Source organism: Cuculus canorus, chromosome 1, assembly GCF_017976375.1.
Source record: "Cuculus canorus isolate bCucCan1 chromosome 1, bCucCan1.pri, whole genome shotgun sequence".
In the NCBI taxonomy this organism is placed as follows: Eukaryota; Metazoa; Chordata; class Aves; order Cuculiformes; family Cuculidae; genus Cuculus; species Cuculus canorus.
In genome coordinates this window covers 173,708,265-173,726,528 of record NC_071401.1, presented here as the reverse complement: position 1 = coordinate 173,726,528, position 18,264 = coordinate 173,708,265, and the positions used below count along the sequence as shown (strand labels likewise).

The window sequence follows — 18,264 nt, the reverse complement described above, 5'->3', positions numbered from 1 at the left end:
AGTGAACATGAACCAGCAGTGTGCCCAGGTGGCCAAGGCCAATGTTATCTTGGCTTGGATCAGAAACAGCATGGCCAGCAGGACTAGGGAAGTGATTCTGCCACTGTGCTCAGCAGTGGTGAGGCCGCACCTCAAATCCTGTGTTCAGTTCTTGGCCCCTCACTACAAGAAGGATGTTGAGGCTCTGGAGCGTGTCCAGTGAAGGGCAACGAAGCTGGTGAGGGGGCTGGAGAACAAGTCTTATGAGGAGTGGCTGAGAGAGCTGGTTGTTTAGCCTGGAGAAGAGGAGGCTGAGGGGAGACCTTATTGGTCTCTACAACTGCCTAAAAGGAGGTTGTGGAGAGAAGGGAGCTGGCCTCTTCTCCCAAGCGACTGAGGGCAGGACAAGAGGGAACAGCCTCAAGCTCCGCCAGGGGAGGTTCAGGCTGGACATCAGAAAAAAAAATTTCACAGAGAGGGTCATTGGGCACTGGCAGAGGCTGCCCAGGGAGGGGATTGAGTCACCTTCCCTGGAGGGGTTTAAAAGACGGGTAGATGAGGTGTTCAAGGACACGGTTTGTGGCAGATAGGAGTGGTTGGACTCAACGATCCTAGTGGTCTTTTCCAACCTGGTGATTCTATGATCTCGCTGTCTATATCACTGCTGTAGCTGACAAACAGCACTGACCACTACTCCCGCCCGAAGCCTCCACTCCCTCCCTCCCCGCACCGCCCTTCCGGAAGCGACGCGCGGAGCACTGTGGAAGCGGCGCGCGGGGCACTGTGGGAACGACTGGCGGTTCCGGCCCCGGCGCAGACGTGTCGGCGGGGCCCGCGCTGCCCGCGGCGCCATGTCCGGCACCAGCAGCCCCGAGGCCGTGAAGAAGCTGCTGGAAAACATGCAGGGAGACCTGCGGGGCCTCAGCCTGGAGTGCCGGAAAAAATTCCCCCCTGTGAAGGAGGTGAGGGGCCGGGGCTGAGCTGCTCCTTCGTGGCTGTCCGTGCCAGGACGTGGCTTCACCGGCCGCGTTTGCCTGTGGGTCCGTGGTTTTAAGGCGTCGTGAGGCAGGGACGCGGGCCGGGCGGCTCCCTTCGGCCAGCGGGGCTGGGGAGGCGGGTCAGCCGCGGGGCGGGGGCCAAGGGAGGCAGCCCCGCTTTCACCCCCAGCCCGCCTGGGGCAAGAGACGGAGTTTGGCTTGGTTGTCTCCGTGTCTCTTCTTGAAAGAAGGCGAAACGTGTGCTGGGCTGCATCAAAAGATGCATGGAATCCTCAACATAAGAAGGATATAGAGCTGTTGTAATGGGTCCAGAGGGGGGCTACAAAAGTTGTCAGAGGGCTGGAGCACCTCCCATATGAGGACAGGCTGAGAGAGTTGGAGTTGTGCAGCCTGGGAAGAAAAGGCTCTGGGAAGATCTTAGAGCCACCTTTCAGTACCTGAAGGGGCTCCAGGAAAGGGACTGTTTACGAGGGCATGTAGTGCTAGGACTAAGGGGAATGGCTTTAAATTGGAAGGGGGAAGATTTAGGTAAGACATTAAGAAGACATTCTTCGCAATGAGGGTGATAGACACTGGCACAAGTTGCTGAGGGAAGTTGTGGCTGCCTCCTCCCTGGAAGTGTTCAAGGCCAGGTTGGATGGGGCTATGACCAGCCTGGTGTGGTGGAAGGTGTCTCTGCCCATCACAGGGGATTTGGAACTGGATGGGATCCCTTCCAGCCCAAACTGTTCTGTGATTCTGTGATACTTGCCTGGGGCAGACTGGGTGCTGAAGGCTTGGGTGCCCCGGCAGGCAGTACTTTGGTGGGGCTGGTGGGTGGGCAAGCCGGGGCGAAGGGGCTGTGCCCCCAGCGGCTACCATGGGGCCATGCTGCTGTCATTACTTGTCACTGTCCTACCCTTGTCACAAACGAACAGGCTTTCTAAAGTGTGGCTTCCGAGCTGACACTCCGTTTTTCTCAGTGTCACACCTCTGTGTCTGATGGCATTAACTGTGCGGATTGCTGGTGATCCCTAGCATGTTCTGGGATTTGGGGTGGTGCGGCTGTCCAGTGGTGAAGTTACAGATGAGGAAGCTTGGGAGGCAAGAAGTCTAGATGACCCTTTTCATGAATCTTCCATGAATCAACTCATGCCAGTTGGATTGTATGTTTTATTTTTCAAACCTCAGTTTACTCTGTGCAGCTTGACACTGCAGTAGTAGTGATGAAATTACTTTAACTGAAGGGAAATTGGACTTTTTCTTTCTTATTTAAAGCATGTATTTTAACCATGTGTTTCTCTTGTCTGTTTACATAGTCAGTTTAACTTTTTTTCTGTCAGTAGTTTGTCACATGCCATTTTAAAAAATAAATTTTCTATTCAGTAGTGAGAGGAAAAATACTAGTGAATTAACTCAGATTAAGCTGCAGAACTGGAAAGGTGCCTGGGAAAGTACGGTAAAGGAATTATGCATGTAATGTGACTTTAGTTCCAGCTAAGTGATAGCATGTTTAATGTTCTATAAAGTATTGCACACTTTAACAGATGAATTGAAGCTGATAACTGTGCTTGTTTTGAAAAACATGAAGTAACGCACTGTAACCAGAGCATGTTGTGTAGGATTATAGGCTGCAGAGGAATGCCTCTGTGTGTGAGGAACTGTGTGCGGTCACAGAAAAACAAAAGAACGTTGTGATCAGTTCTCGGAAATTGTATGTGGTCAGATGTAAATAAGAAAGAGTTGTGGTCAGTGGAACAGAAATCAGTTTGTGTGTTTTGGAGGGAGAGGGGAGTGCTACTTTCACTTTTTCCTGTGTATTACTGTGTGACTAAGTTGACTGGTCTCTGAACAAGTTTCCCCACTGTGTTAATGTTTACTTTCTTCAAGATCTGCAAAGATGATGGGCTAGTATGTTTAGTAACAGTTTGTTATATTTGCAATGCTGAAGGTTTGAGTAACCACTGCATGTGCAGTTTTTGATACTTGTTTGGAATGTTCATATTCTTGTGCAAGTATGACTTTTGTGCTGTTACCTTCTACATCTCAATGGCAATTTGCATAACTTCATTCAAAACAAAGGCTTTCACAGTTTTTTGGAGTTTGGGTAGGTTTATGGAATAGTACTGGAAGGTGTTTATAAAGGGGTGGGACTCCTGTGAGTTGTGCGCTTTTGCAGAGAGGTCTGAGATGAGAGCAGTCCTATATTAGGATGTATGATACAGTTGCAGGAAACAATCTTACTTCCTCACTTCTGGAAGCTATTTTTTTTGTTTTAGCTTTGAAGGAAATGGGTGTGCTTTTCAGTTAAATTTAAAACGCTTAACATATTTTCATTACATGTGTTTGGTCTGATCATGATTGGGTTTATTAATAGTGATCGGAGGAATGGTGTGTTCTTCCTGATTTGCAACAGCACTAGCTTTTTAAACCACACTTAAACGCAGACTTCTAAAACAAATTACTACTACTTGTAGTCTCACTTTTCTACTTGCAGTGAAAATAGGCTATTCTCATCACTAGCACATGCATTGTAATTTATGAGCTTATGTTGCAGCTGATGTATAAGCTTCCATGCCACTTAGTAAATTTATCTTACTGTGATAAAGTGATTGAAAAATTCCTAGTCCAAATTAATAGTTGTGAGCTGTATTGTAATTGTTAGATTTGATAGGTACTTTATGAAGGCAAGCTGCTTCTAATATGCTTGCAGTTTTTGCTCACAGCTATTTGTTATTGCCAGCCATTTCTAAAATGTTTTGGCTATTCTGTTTTTTGATTTTTATATTAATACTCTTAAAGTCTTGCAAAATTCATATAACCAATAGATTTGCTGCATATGAAAGTAATAGTGTAGTTCTCGATTCTACTTGCTACTGAGATGATTAATTTGAATAAATCATTTTAATCATTAAGGAGTTAGAAAGTGGTATGATCAGAAAAATAGAATCTGGTTTTTTTTAATAAAATAGTGTTTTAGTTTTCATTTTTTTAAAGCTATTTCTGTTGATTTGTTATTACAAACCAGTGCCATACATGTTAGGTACAGAGAGACCAAAATAATATTAAATGGTTCTTTGAACAGGCAAGTAGATTACATAGCTGAAGAGCTTATTTGGATTTTTTTTTTGATGGGAGGGTTACTGGTTGTGTCAGAAAAAGGGACAGCCAGCTGTGGGAACCCACAGGCTGTGGGATTTAGACCTTATCCTCAGGATCTGGAAATAAAGTCTTATACCCTTATTGTAAATGGAACTTGAATTCTTAACTGTTTTAGGCACTTCCATCACATTTTTCTATTACTTCTGAGTCTGTAAAGTTTTCTTAGTAGATTATATTTACATGGAGATCATGTAGTTGTAAGTCCAGTCACTGACAACAGTCGGTTCTGAGGTTTTGCAGGCTCTCTGATAATCTGTTAAGAAACATGGAAGTTATTGAGTTTCTCCCAGTGCTAAATTGATGATGCAGATGTGTAGCAAGCTTCCTTCCCCTCAGAGCTTTTAAATAAGAAATAACAGAATATATTGTTGTTCCCAAAGGAGTCCACACCTCCTCTTTGTTCTGCATGACACGTAATACTTCAGTAGGATTTTCCAAGGTGGTACTGCTTTACATTGACAACAGGAGCTGCAGAAAGAATCTGCAGGTTTGAAATTGTGTTGATGATGTTTGGGGACTGAAGTGCTAGACTTATTTTTCTTAAGCCTGTAGGGATTACCAGTTACTGTTAGACATAAGACCCACATCTGTTTGTTGTTAGGTAGGTTTTGTGTTCAGTACTTTCTCAGATCAGCATTGGCTACATAAGTATTCTAAACATGAAATCTGTATGCAGTAAGCAAGGGGTGATTTGGTGGTTATGCCTGTGATATGCCAAAACTGTTTATATTGGCAGAGGTACAAATAATGACATTGATGAAAAATGTATTCATATTTTCACGATGTTTTTCTGTTTCCCAGTTAGAAAATCAGACACCAGCTAGGGATGTGATTGAAGCTCTGGAGGCAAGTGTAAATTTAACAGTGTCTTTTGGAGCTTGAAATTACAGAGCACGAAGGGGTCCTTGGTACAGTCATCAGTCATTCTCATGTTGTCTTAAGTAATCTGCCATTTCTCCTAGAAAACGATGCCACTTGGTCACTATTCTGTTGTTTTTAATACAGTGAGCTCTAATCTTTGCTCTGTATTAGGGAGCAATGTCATACTACTAACTTGGGAGTAAATTGCATGCCACGTGCATAAAGCTTTATAAACTATTTTAACCTAATAGTGACTGGAATTTGAATGTCTTGTGCTGGGTGTCTAGAAAGCTGGTGATGCGTTTGTTAGTGAACTAAAGTAAGAATTTGATCTTGTCACAAAATTGTAAATAGTTTAGTGTGCTGAATAGGTTACCTGCTGTTTCTTATTTTGAATGAAGTTATTGCTATGTAAGTTATATTTGATTTGGTTAGATAACTTCACTGCATAAGAAACCTTGGTAATACAAAGGGAAAATATTTATAATTAGTAGAAATAAAGGTGTTAAAAGAGAATATAAGTATACCCAGAAAGTTCCTCGTGGTCTGAATTCCAGTTGGCTGTAATTCCTTATTATTTACACAGATCCAGTTCAACAGACTCAGCTTTTAAATAGTAGTAAAACCAAAATAAGCTTAAAAATAACACATGAAAAAACCCCCAACTCTTATTCAGCTCCCTGCACAGTTACAGGCATGCTTGTGCTGGTGGGAGAGGGGAAGGAAAGAACTGACGGGGACTTCATCCTCCCATGGCAGGATCAGCTTGGCCTATGTGAGACGTGTGGTGTGGGACAGGCTGTGCCCTCTGCTTAGCAGTTGTGCAATGGATTTCAGGTGTCTGTTTTAGGATGTTTGCTGCTGCAGTAATTTGGAATAGTAGGGCTGGAAAAGAAATAGGATTCAGCATCCCTCAGCCTGGAAGAGAATCACAGTTTTAGCTTTGAATACTTTGGTCAGTTGAAACGCTCTCTTGAGACTCCTGAATAGTAGCTTTTGATGGCCTCTCTGTACTGATTCTTTACCAGACCTTTGAAATAGCAACATTGCTTTTCTTTAACTGTTTATCAATTTGTGTAAGCCTTTGGTATACAGACATATTTTTGAAACAGTATTGTGAATTGATTTTGTTGTATCAAGGAGAAATAATAGAATCAATTTTTGCAGTCTTATTTGCCTTCTTGTATAAGTAGCTCTCCTTGCAGGCAAGGAGCCTTAACACGTTCTTTGAGTAAAAATGAAAGAACTAGATTTGAGTGGCTTCTGGATAAAACAAAGTTTTGAAATAGTTTAATTACAGAAGTGATGAGGGCTGGCTGAGCAAAGAGACAGGACATGTCCTGTCTGGGGGGCTGTCTGTTGTGTTCTGTAACACAAGTTTTGTTCGTGAACTTCTTCCTTTGGAGTCCACTCCTGTCGGTGCTGAGTGACATAAATGACTTGCATCCCCTGGGTTAAATCGTTCTTATTTTGGAATGATATGCTGATCCTGAACACATCCTAGGGCTAATGCCAAAAAATTAGTTCAAACCTTTTAGGGAGCCTTTCCGATGCCATTTGGTAGCTGGATGGAACCAAATATAAAGATGTAATGCAAACTTTTAACATAAGTTAAAAAGGTGCATGCCGGTTAATAAGGTTTATAGTGATCATATAGTGAGAGTGATTGTTAGAATTCCTAATGCAGCTGTAAGGAACAGTTGAAAAAATGTGTGACTCTTAGTTGTTTGTTCTGTAACAGTAACAATTTCAGAAAATCTGCGACTGTAGTGCAGTACGCAAATTGGAGAAGGCTAAGGAAGAAAATGACGTGCTGAAATGCCTTGTGATGTGGGTATTTGAATCACTTGATGTGTTACCAGTATTGAAAGGTTTTCCACAGATCTGTGTTCATGCTACTTTTGTTGCAAAAGATGAGCCAAATGGACCTGGCAAAGAACAGACATAGACAGTTTCTATAGGATTAACCAAGTTTTGCAGTTTCCTGCTTTAATTTTTGAATAAAATTGATTAAATAATTATGATACTATAGCCTACAGGGAACTTGACCTACACTGAACTTTCTAGGTTGGTTAATTTTCAGGTCTTCACAGCATTAGTTCAAAAGGATGCAAATACTGTAGAGTTGTTTGTTTGCTTTCATGGGTATGCACTTAACTAGTAGTTTAAAAGGTCTTTTGAAATAGAGAAACTATGCTCTATAAAATGCATATTGTTGTAATTATGCAGCTTGCACTCAAGCATGTGTTCTGTGCATGTGACTGGAGATTATTCTGTAGCATTCTTTAGTTGCCTGCCTGTAGCTGAGCTAGTCGCTTGAAACAGATGAGTTCGAATATTTCCTACAGTTCCTTTTATAATTCCTGTTCTTTACCAGTTACTGTGTCTGTTAGCTTCTTTGGAATCTCTTAATTTTGCAGTGCATTTTTTCAAAATTATGTTTTTAAAAGTGTACTGTTATATTTTAGTGGCCTGTCATTCATTCGAATGTGTTCCAAGTTCAAGATTTATTATAAACTCTGAGTTTTGTCATCATTTTTGTCTTTGATGAGAAATGTCATGTGTTCAGGGCTGATTCACGTCACGCATATAGACTTAATTTCTCCATCATGTAATACCTTACAATTTAATGAATGGAGAAAACGAACAGCATTTTCGGTACCTCAGTTTATCTGTAAATTTTCCATGTTAGAATTCAGTTTCGGGATTAAGGTACCTCACTTTGGGTAATTTAACTCCCTTCATTGATTGTGCAGGCTGGGCTTGTTATGGAAATACAGTCAATGAAGCTGAATAAGCCATTCACAGGACATTGTAGCCAGGTGGTTGATTGACTCTATCACGGACACATTAGGTATCTTAGCCTCTTGTAGTACATCCTTTGCTTCCGGCAGCTGGTCCAGAAGAGTGTGGGTCTTTTACTGTCTGCACATAGTTGTCTCGGATACATAGGCCTAAGTTTAGACTCGTGGGTCAGCTTAATTAGCTAAAGGAGAGGCTTTAAGAATTAGGGAACATTCAGTAGAGACTGAATCTCATTGTAATGGGAGTCTAAATATTTAAATTTGTGCGTCTTAATCTCTGATTTAGTCCCCACCCTCCTTCCTATGGCTTCCTGAAGATTATATAGGAAACTTGTAGCAGGAGTCAGGAATTCTTGGTGACTCCAGTTCTCAGTTAGGGCCCGAAGTAGTGACTGTTGTTTCTATTTACCAGGTACTGGGCAGACAGGCATTGCTGTCTCTGACCAGGTTACTATGAATATACTATTTGTGAACTCTGAGTGTGAATCTCCTGAAGCTCTGAAACAGAGTGGGTTTTTGTTTGTTTGTTTGTTTATTTTTTAATGTAAAATGATGATTGTTGTGACGAAAGTCTGTGATGAAAATTCAAGTGCTGTATTTCAGTGATTTATAATCAGTTGTGTGGTACATGACGGATCACTCAGGGATCCATTAATGGTAGACGTGGACTGTCTCAAGATATCCATATGCTGTGTGTGTACATGTATATAAATACTGTATATTAAAATATATTAAAAATATTGTGTATATATTTCTATATAATATAATGTGAAACATGGTCCCGATTCTATCCAACTGTGGAAGAGAGAAGTATAACTTGAGAATTTGTTGCTAATTTGCTGTGTTCCTTCTGCATCAAGTTAGCTTGGTTAGCTTTTTCTTTATCTCTCCGTCAGTGCTGTTCAGTAATGAATTATGTTATTCATTATGATTTGTTCTGTTGATTTATTTGTAATGGTTTTTCCAGCTGATGCAAAATATTTTGATTGTCGAATGAAAACTCCTGATATTAAATATTTGTATTTCATTATCTTTACCTCCACACTCAAATCAAGTAAAGTATCTGCAGAGGTGACAGCCCTGAAGCAATTTAGATAACACTGGCACTTCTGGCATTATTGATGATTAACCTTCAGGATTCTGAGTTGACTGCTGATACTGCAAACTGACAATTTCAGAAGATTAATGACCCAAAGAAATAGTTGCTCCTGTCAAGTGAAAAAGCACTTTTAATATGGGAGCAATTGATGTAGTTGCACAAAAGCTGGAAATAAACAAGATTTTGATTTTTTTTCAAAAAACAAACAAAACCCCCCACTTGTAATACCATAAGTCTTGAACTGGTGGAGAAAGTGTATAATAGAATACATCGATGCTTTTATTTTTTTCTCAAAGCATTGGAGCTCTGATAATGGAGAATGGCACCATCCTTGGGTAGAGCAAAGTCTAGCAGGAATTAAAGTTTGTTGTCTTCAGCTGTTGTTGTGCATGTTGTTGGGATCAGAAATATGCACTATTTATTTCTTTCACACAAGTAGATCATGATGTAGAATAAACTAGAGCAAAGTGTGAACAGATGAAGAAACTACTCTGTATGAATAGAGGCTGACAGTTGGTTTGCAATTTCTTGTCTTTATATGCAAAATAAAGGTAATACAAACAACCAGCAAATATATTATTGTATTAAAAAAAAAGTTAATCGGGCTGTTCAGTTCATATAAATAACGCAGTCTAAACTTAAAAATTTGGAAGACTGTAACTGGTTTTGTGTTTACGGTTTTATGAATGTCAAAGTGATTTACCAAAATACAATTTTCAATTTATAACAAAATTAATACTGTGATTGCTAAGATTCTGTTGAGAAAAAATTTGAGTGAGAAACTTGTGCAAATTGTAGAATATAAAGTGATTTGGAAGGAGCTTTATTGCTTTCAGCGTTCCCTGCTTTCTTTCTGTGTACATGTACATATATCCTGGATGGAGCACATGTGAACAGTCACTGCGAACTGCCTCGTATTCACTGTGGCTTCTCTTTAGGAAGCTGTGGACATTAACAAGCCCTCCTCTTAATCTTGTTGTGTTCAGGCTGAACAAGTGGAGCCCTCACATCATCTCCTTATTTATTGTTCTCCATCCCCCAGCTGTCTTGGTATACCTCCAATGAACTTGCTCCATCATGTCAATGTCTTTCTTGCCCAGGGGAGGCTATAACTGGTCGTAGTACTCCAGCAACAGCCCCACAAGAGCCAAAGAGAGGGAAAGACTCACTTTGCTTGACCTGCTGATTATGTTCTTGCTAATGGAGACCAGCGTGCAGTTGGCCATCTTTGTGGTGAGGGTTCACTGCTGCCTACTAGGACTCTAAGTCCTTTGCTGCAAAGCCAGCCCCCAGCCTGTGCTGGTGCATGGGGCTGGACTCCGCATTGGTGTATTTTGAACTTCATGAGGTTTTTACCTACCCATTTCCCAGCCTGTGTGGGTTCTTCTGAATACATGTTCCCCATGCCTTATGTCCCCCTTGTTGCCCCGATGATGAACAGTACCCTGAGTTTCATATTTGTCAGCAGACTCTGTGCCTTTATTCAGGCTTCTGATGAAGATGTTAAATGGTATCATAGTCCCAGTATCCATCCCAGAGGAGCACAACTAGTAACTCATTACCAGCTGAACTTTATACCATTTGCAATGACCCTTTTAGCCAGTCTTCCACCCACTTTACTATCCACTTGTCCATATGTCACAATTGGATACAATTGGAGGTGGCATCAAAGGCTTTGATATAGTCAAGATAAAGTACCTAGTGCTCTCCCCTTTCCCATAGAGCCTGTCATCTCATTGTAGAAGGCAGCTGGGTTCATGAGGCTTGTGCTAAATTCTTCTTGGCTCTTCCCAATCATCTGGTCCTGTGTGTCCCTCAAAATGGCTTCCACAAGGATTATTCTATAACCTCAGGGAGTGATGTGAAGCTAACTTGCCTGTTAGAGCCCTGAATGCTTTTTCCATGCCCTTCCTTGAGACGTGTATGGTGTTTACCTCTCCCCAGTCATCAACAGCCTTTCCCAGTCACCATGACCCTGATATAGGGTGCCTTTCAGTGACATGGACCCTTGGGTGTGTAGGTTTGTATGTGTCCAGTTAATTTAAATACTCGATTCATGTTCTCCCTGCCTATACCTGCCTTTACAACAGTTAGTGCTTGATTCCCAGAGACTCTGCTGGTAGGTTTTACTCCAAGCCGTTAGAATGTCAGCAAGCTCTAATCCAAGTATATTAAATCATTCAGTATAATAAATCCCTGTGAGTGCACAGTGCTATCAAATCAGATCTGGCATTTCACCAGTTTAAATCACAGGTGGAATGAGCATATATAAAAGAGAAGGATCTGAGTAGGGATTGTACTCCTGGGGAGGAAGATAAAAATACAGAAGCTAAGTACAGTTTTTTCACACAAACATGGTGCCCTTAGGTGCTTTCATGAGGTTGATTTAGTGTTGAGCTTTTTATGAGTGTGTCCTTTTCCAAATAATAGTTTAGCAGCACTGTAATGGTCCAGAATGTGCTTTTGCAAAGCAAGCCAGAATAACAATGAAGCAAAACTGTACTTTACACAGGAGGTTCTCTTATCTAAACTACTGCATATAAGGTTAGTGTTCCAGTTAGGAAGGCAGATAATAATGAGAATAGGAAAAAAAAAAATGCTCTTTTTATTTTGTGTAAGAGATGTGGAAGTGACTATAGATGACATATATTACTCTCATCCAATCTTAGTAAAAGGTTTGCAAACAATATAATGTGAATACCAACACCAGCTGTCTTTCCTGAAAGCATTCCTGAATGCTTTTCTTTTTAGATGACAGAAATCAAAACCTTGCGTAGTAAGGGCTGCAAACCTTAAAGCGATTTTGGTATTTCTGGAGGTAGCAATTTGCTCTGAGCATATAATTGAAACACAAATGGTCATTCAAAGAATCAATGGTGGAAATTCTTTGTTATTAATTATTCTAACAAGACTGTGAGCTCCATACTATTTAGAAGTTCATACAAAAATATATTTAAAGTTAGATCAAGCCTTAGTAGAAATTAGTACGTGCCTGCTTGTTACATTAAATATCTTCGTGTATGTATGTAATTTTTGTTTAAAATGAGAAGTTGCGATACTGGTCCTGATTGTGAGATACCAGTGTCTCTGAACGCTTTTTAAAATCCTCCTTTTTGAAATGTGAAAAAAGAAAAATTACTGACGCAATAGAGACAGTGGGGGTTCTTTTTTTGCTTCTGGAAGGCGTCACTGGAAAGAGATTAGAAATTTGTGTCATCTTTCTCTTACGAAAAGTTAACAATCCTTTTAGGTTTTGATGAAAGAAGGGTAGCTCTCTCACATTTACCCCTGAGTAAGGGCGGGTCCATAGGGATTACTGTGGAGCAGTTGATGTGCTGTCAGATCACTGACCCTCTGCCTGCTTGCGTGCCCATCCGTATGTGTTGCTGCATTGCAATAGGGCTTCTGTGATGCGTTTGCCTATGAGAAGTAAACCACTGAATAATTATAGAGTTGCATGTTCAAGCAAACACTGTGCTGTTATTCCTTATGGCCATTCCTGGGCTGCCAGGTAACATTATCATCATCGTAGTGTCAGCTACAGTGATAACTTTTGGCAGTGTAGACTGAAGCATTGCAGTTGGATTTGAGAGCTTTCATAGGGTCTTGTAAAGACAGTTTGAGGAACCGGTACCTTTCAGATGCAGTTACTGCTCTGTTGCTAATGTTTGCCTTTACATCATCCGGACCAGTAGCTAGTAGAATTGTGCACCCCGGTTATCGTTATTCCTCCGTATGCTGTTTATGAGTTATAGATCTTTATAGTTTGTGTGCAAATATTTTATATGGAAAAAACTAGCTCCTGGAACTAAATGTTACCTGGTTGTTGGAAAACATTGATTCTGCTTGAGGGTGGTTTTATGTGTTTGGTGAGTGCCTCAGCAGAAATTACCTGTCTCTGTTACCTCGTTGGTAATATTGGTCCTACAGAAGGGTTAACATTTGTGAAAAGTTGGAATACGTGCAGAGCACATCTAATAACAGGAAAGAACTTCAGAACTCCCTGAACTGAGGACTGAGCAGGGGAAGAGTTTTGGAACTGAGAAACTCTTAAAGCTGGGTTTGATAGTCTTTGAGTTTCCACATCACAGCTCTATTGCATCCCTGTCTATAAGATTGCTTTAGGATGAGGTTCTTGGGAAGCCATGAACGTTGTTGTCAGACTGTTCCTTGGGAGAGGAACTTTGAGGCTAGGAGGCACATATTAGGCCTAGGCTTCTTTTCAGTTCACTTGCAGAGGCACCCTGTGTGTTGTGACTTTTTTGTATGTAAATTCTCCATTTGCCTTACTTTAATTTCTGTGAAGGGTGATTTTCACATAACCAGCAAATACTTAGTAAGTTCCAAGGAAGCAGAAAGAAGATGGAGCAAATGCATGAGCCCAGAGTGTCCTGTTGAATTTTGCTGAAATTATTGACTGTTTGATTAAAACCAAATCAAGGTACTGAAAGAGATTGCTTTGAATGTGTGCTGTCACGAAGAGTCAATTTCTGTTCTTCATCAATATTTCCGCTCCCCAGACTGGGTCCTTTAGTTGCTTCAGCAGAAACATGAAACAGAACTCAATAATGATAAGAGTGCTTTTAAGACATTTCATTTTTATTTCTATTTATTTATTAAAGTAGCAGAATAGGAAGTCTAATTGACCGAAGGTTTCAGGTACGCTTAAGCTTTGTTATGTTACAGGATTTATGTGTATTTGCTTCTTCTTAAAATTAAGATATAACTAACTTGCCCGTTAGACTACTGTTAACTGCTGTGCTAAGGAAACTATCATAATGTTACTTTCAAAAATGGTGACTTTTAAAAACGTGGTGCCTTATATTTGTGGGAAGTAAATTATCATATTCTTACCCATAAATACACAGTATGATGCTGTTCATCTCCTTGATTAGTGTTCTTGTAAGATCCTTTTCTAATGGGGCAGTGTCCTGCAGAGTGCTGTAGTAATTGATGTGAATTTGTAAACTTAAAATCTCTTAATATTTCTTTTAACTTGCCAAATTAAATTGAAGCAATCCAAATATGCTTTTATTTTGATGTGTAAAGAATAGCCAGGTAAGAGGTTATAGTTTCATTTATTCTACTAGTTATTTGTGATCAACTGAGGTAATTTTTTTTTAATTGCTAATGTGTGATCTTTTTGACATATGTAGTGGCTTATTGGGGTGGGGTTTTGTGTTTTTTTTAACTGTAAACATTTTTAATTATAAATAGAAACGATAGTATAATAATATCATAATAAATATTAATTTAATATAGATAATCATAGAACTTCCTATGTCTTATGGAGAAAAACTGTTATATTCAGAGCAAGAGTAAAAACTCTAATAGCTTTTGTTTTGTTTTCCCTTAGTTTAAAAAAAAATTATTTGCTGTTTTATATAAAGCTGGCATGGAAACAACTAACTGAGAGGCATTGTATCTGAAATAACTATTTCCTTCTTCATGCAGAGTGCATGGTGTTTGCGAATGTCATGCATGTGGGCAGGCTTAATTTCTTTGACTCAGACGGAGTTTGTCACTCCTAACAAGAAAGAAATCAATTGCCAGTAGATGTAATGAGGATTAGTTTGAAGATAATTGAAGTCTGGCTGTGACGAATCCTTCATATTAATTAATAGGAACAATTTGTTGTGACAAGACCCCCTCCTCTACTTAGCTGACAGTTTATAACTGAAGAACGGGAATTGACTTAAAACTTAGACAGTTCAACACATTAAGTTAACATAATTAAAATAAATGAGGACTGTGTTTGGCACTCCTCATTTTAATTATGTGAAAGATATATTTGCATGTCACTTTGTGCTCATTTGAGCATGTTGTGTGTTAGTTCAGGCAGTGTGGATATTCTGTCTACATTTTTAAAGTAGAAACACTATGTTTAGCAAAACTTTAATTATTCTCCAGAATTTCATGAATCTCTTTAACAATATTAAGGCTGTGTTTAGTCTTCCTATGTTTGTGTTGAGAAATTTAAAATAAACAGAAAAAACAATGGAAGTTGGAAATTTCAGTTCCTCATCTCTAATTTAGCTATTTTGAGAAATATGTATATAAACTCTTAGTTAAAATACTTGATTTTGAATTTATACAGTCATCTTATCCTGACTTCCTGGGAAGTCTTGTTGAAGTAATGTTTTGATGGAGAGGGTATGTTACAACTTGTTAGAATTTTATGTACTGCCACTTCTGCTTCTGTATTTCTGCTGCCACAGCTTGTCTGCTTCTCTAATCTGTTTTATAGAGTGATGGCACACTTCCTTAAATAGTAGCATCAGAAGAAAAATGGAAATGCTTAGTGTGGAAAGTACAGAGGAAGACAAAGCTGAAATAAAAGGGGAAATGTACTTTCAAATTCGGCAGAACAGTATTTTCCAGCAATTTGTGTCCTATCATCTGGGAAAACCAGTTGCATTTATTTTGGTGTACAGTGTCTTTGCCATGCCTTCTTTAATTGTTTCCAGAAGTTTATAATGTATTAGTGGAAATAAAAAATGGAAAGGTGCCATTGCAGTGTATCTTTGTTTTATTTACAAAAAACTAGTCAGAAACCATAGTTTTGAAATTAAGATCCTCTATGTTATATTTTCATTTTGGTGTGATTTCATTAGAGAACATGAGTTCACTGATTTATGCGAGGAAGCGGTTGTGGACAATTGAGGAGAGAATTGCTGTTCCTCACAGCAGTGTGATCTCCTCGGTAGGCTGCTCAGCTCTGCAGTACCTGGTTGTCATCCATCCAGTCTTCCCATGCATCCCTCAACCTGCACTTCCGTACCACCAAGTCCCGCTGAAGATTTGCAAGAGAGGAGAGGAGGATGCTGTTAGTCTGTCAGGTCAGACCTACAGGGAAAGGGGAGGAACTGCTGGTGTGGATTGTATGGTGAGTCAGGCAGAATGGAGAGTGTTGTTAGGAAGGCTTCTTGATGGTACTGCCCTGGGAGAATTTGTGTAGAGCATTCAGGATACAAAATCCGTAGGAAAATGTGTTTCATTCTGATACTCATTGTTAGTGCAAGTGTTAGCTTTTGAATGGAATGTACTGTTTTCCAACTGGAAGAACAGTAATAGTGTTCAACTGCCATGTACCACATCGGTTTTATCAACTGGATTTCATTGCTTAAGTGTTAAGTATTAACCGTTGATATAAGTACTAATGCTCTCAGTTTCTTCAGCATTTCAAACCAATGAATGTGACAGATGATACATCATGGTTATTGTTGCGCAGTTTGAAACTGTAGAGATTATTGTACAGCTTTTTTTGTTTGCTGGTGTTTTTTCTTCGGATACGTAGGACTGCAAAGTAAGACAATGAGAATCGTGATAATACACCTTCAGTGGAATTCTGGAAAGGAATTTCAGAATCTACAAAGATTTAACTTCTGCGTTAGCTCTGCTTGGTGAAAACACTATACAAGAACATTTTTGCTCTGAGACTATCCAATTTTATTTATCTTCAGGATTCTTATATCTTTCCAGATATTGATGTATGAAATAGCATCTAAACTACCTATTTTCTTTTCCTCCAGGCTGCTGAATCAGGAATAATAAAAGTGAAAACAATAGCTGCCCGGAACAGTGATATTTTGGCAGGTAATTATTTGAAGTGCAATGAGGAAAAATAAACTTGGGTTACAAATCAAAATGTTAAAGAGATGTCTTGGATATGTGTAATAATCCCACACGTCTTTTAGTGTATGCTATATCAGAGATACTTTAATTTTGGGCACCTAGCAAAAAATCCAGTAGCATGAGAATTTTTTAATGCTACTTCTGTTTCATGTTAGTGCTATGCTGGAGCTGAGGAAGGTCTCCATTTTCACTTGTGGCTCTACAAAAGTTATCGTCCACTTAGAAAAATAGCATGAAATACTTAGACTCTGAATTCTCAATGTTTTATTCACTGTCTACGTTCACCACATCTGTTGTTAAGTGCTCTGTATGGAGTTCTGCACTATGATCCTAATCTGTGTGTTTAGTATGAGACTAGTTTTTGGAGACTTGTACCTGGCAGGCAAAAATCTGTCTTACTCTAAGACAAGGTCGTTCAATTTAAGATGTACCATTGCCTTGACAGGCAGGAAGCATCTTGTTGCAGCTTTATAAGTGAATAAAACAGTATCTCTGACTTTCTTCAGCTTTATTAAATAGCATGTTAATTGATGGCTTCTTGCCAATTGCTTGTAAAGGCTTTGGCCAGATTTGAGTATTCCTGTATTAATATTTGAGTGTCTACCCCAGCTGTAGTCAAAATCCTTAGAATGCTAAATTATTTGAAAGGTCCAGATTAAGTAGATGAAAAACTATTTCTTGTTTAAGTAAGTAAACCATATATTGGTAAGGAGGCACTTTCTAGGTTATTTGAAGTAGTCCCACCCCTCAATATTTCACTTTAATGCCTCTTTTTTATTTGTTTATTTTCTTTGTTTTTACTGCTGTCATGAATGCTGACATAAGTGGGAAAACTATGCCAGGTAATGTCAGCTATATCGAAATACACAAATGAACAAGAGAAATCTCTCGTTAGCCATTTGGGAGGCTGTCAACTTTCTTTATCATACTACTGTGTAAAGAACTTTATATTTTAGAAGGCTAGTTTGTAATCCTGCAAATCTTTGTGTTTTAATCTTCATTTCAAAGTGAAGAGATGTGAAGGAACATTGATTTGCGGCATGGGTAGGCAGTCTTTGAGAAAACACTTTCTGGTAGTTGGTTAAATTTTTAAGTACTTTTCCTTTGGAGGGTTTAAACTAGAATTTAGTTAGTATTTCATGCATCACAAAACTGCATGGATTTGTTATTATGAGGTTTGGAAAAACAGCAGGTCCTAGAAGTTACTTTGATTAGTTAATCTTTGCTAATAGAATAATACCTTTTGCCCAGTAAGAAACTGGAACAAAGGGGAACGTATACTTTGTCTGTACATTATCCTGACATTCCAGAGTTTAAATATAATGCCATTAAACAGCCCTAGTTCTTTATGGACTTCTGTATTTTCTGAGGTATCAGTTGCGGCCTGATCTTCTCGATAAGTTAATGTCAAGATCTTTGTTGTCTCCAATCTGCTATTTAATTTTTTTTTTTTTAGGAAGATAATATGTATACCTTAGTAATAATAAAGCAGCAAAAGACTACTGTAATTGTGAAATCTAGTGAAGTAGACGACTTTTTGACCGCTAGATGATTTAAGAACATCTGCTAGACTTTCTAGTAACTAAAATAAATATTTTGATCAGGATATGATTTTTCCTTGTATTTTGATGTAAACTGTAATTTCACTAAAATACATGAGAACAACTCTATCAGATTGTTTTGAATAAGCTGACCTGATGCTTTCTTGAAGCATTACATTGTGTAGGATAATAATTTTGTTGAAAAT

The 18,264-nt window shown here is 39.2% G+C and overlaps 1 protein-coding gene across 5 annotated transcripts in view; it reads left to right on the top strand.

Moving 5' to 3' along the window:
• Positions 1-751: 751 nt before the first annotated feature.
• The window catches only part of MON2 (MON2 homolog, regulator of endosome-to-Golgi trafficking), a 98,523-nt gene continuing 81,010 nt past the window's right edge, over positions 752-18,264 (top strand). For 4 of the 5 annotated variants that reach the window (XM_054051680.1, XM_054051672.1, XM_054051662.1 and 1 more), the window contains exons 1-2: positions 752-941; positions 16,415-16,478. In XM_054051680.1, coding sequence (XP_053907655.1) covers positions 831-941; positions 16,415-16,478 — 175 coding nt within the window. In that variant the 5' untranslated portion in view covers positions 752-830. Of the gene's footprint in view, positions 942-16,414; positions 16,479-17,342; positions 17,360-18,264 lie in introns of those variants that run through there. The other variant, XM_054051700.1, reaches the window with a different exon arrangement.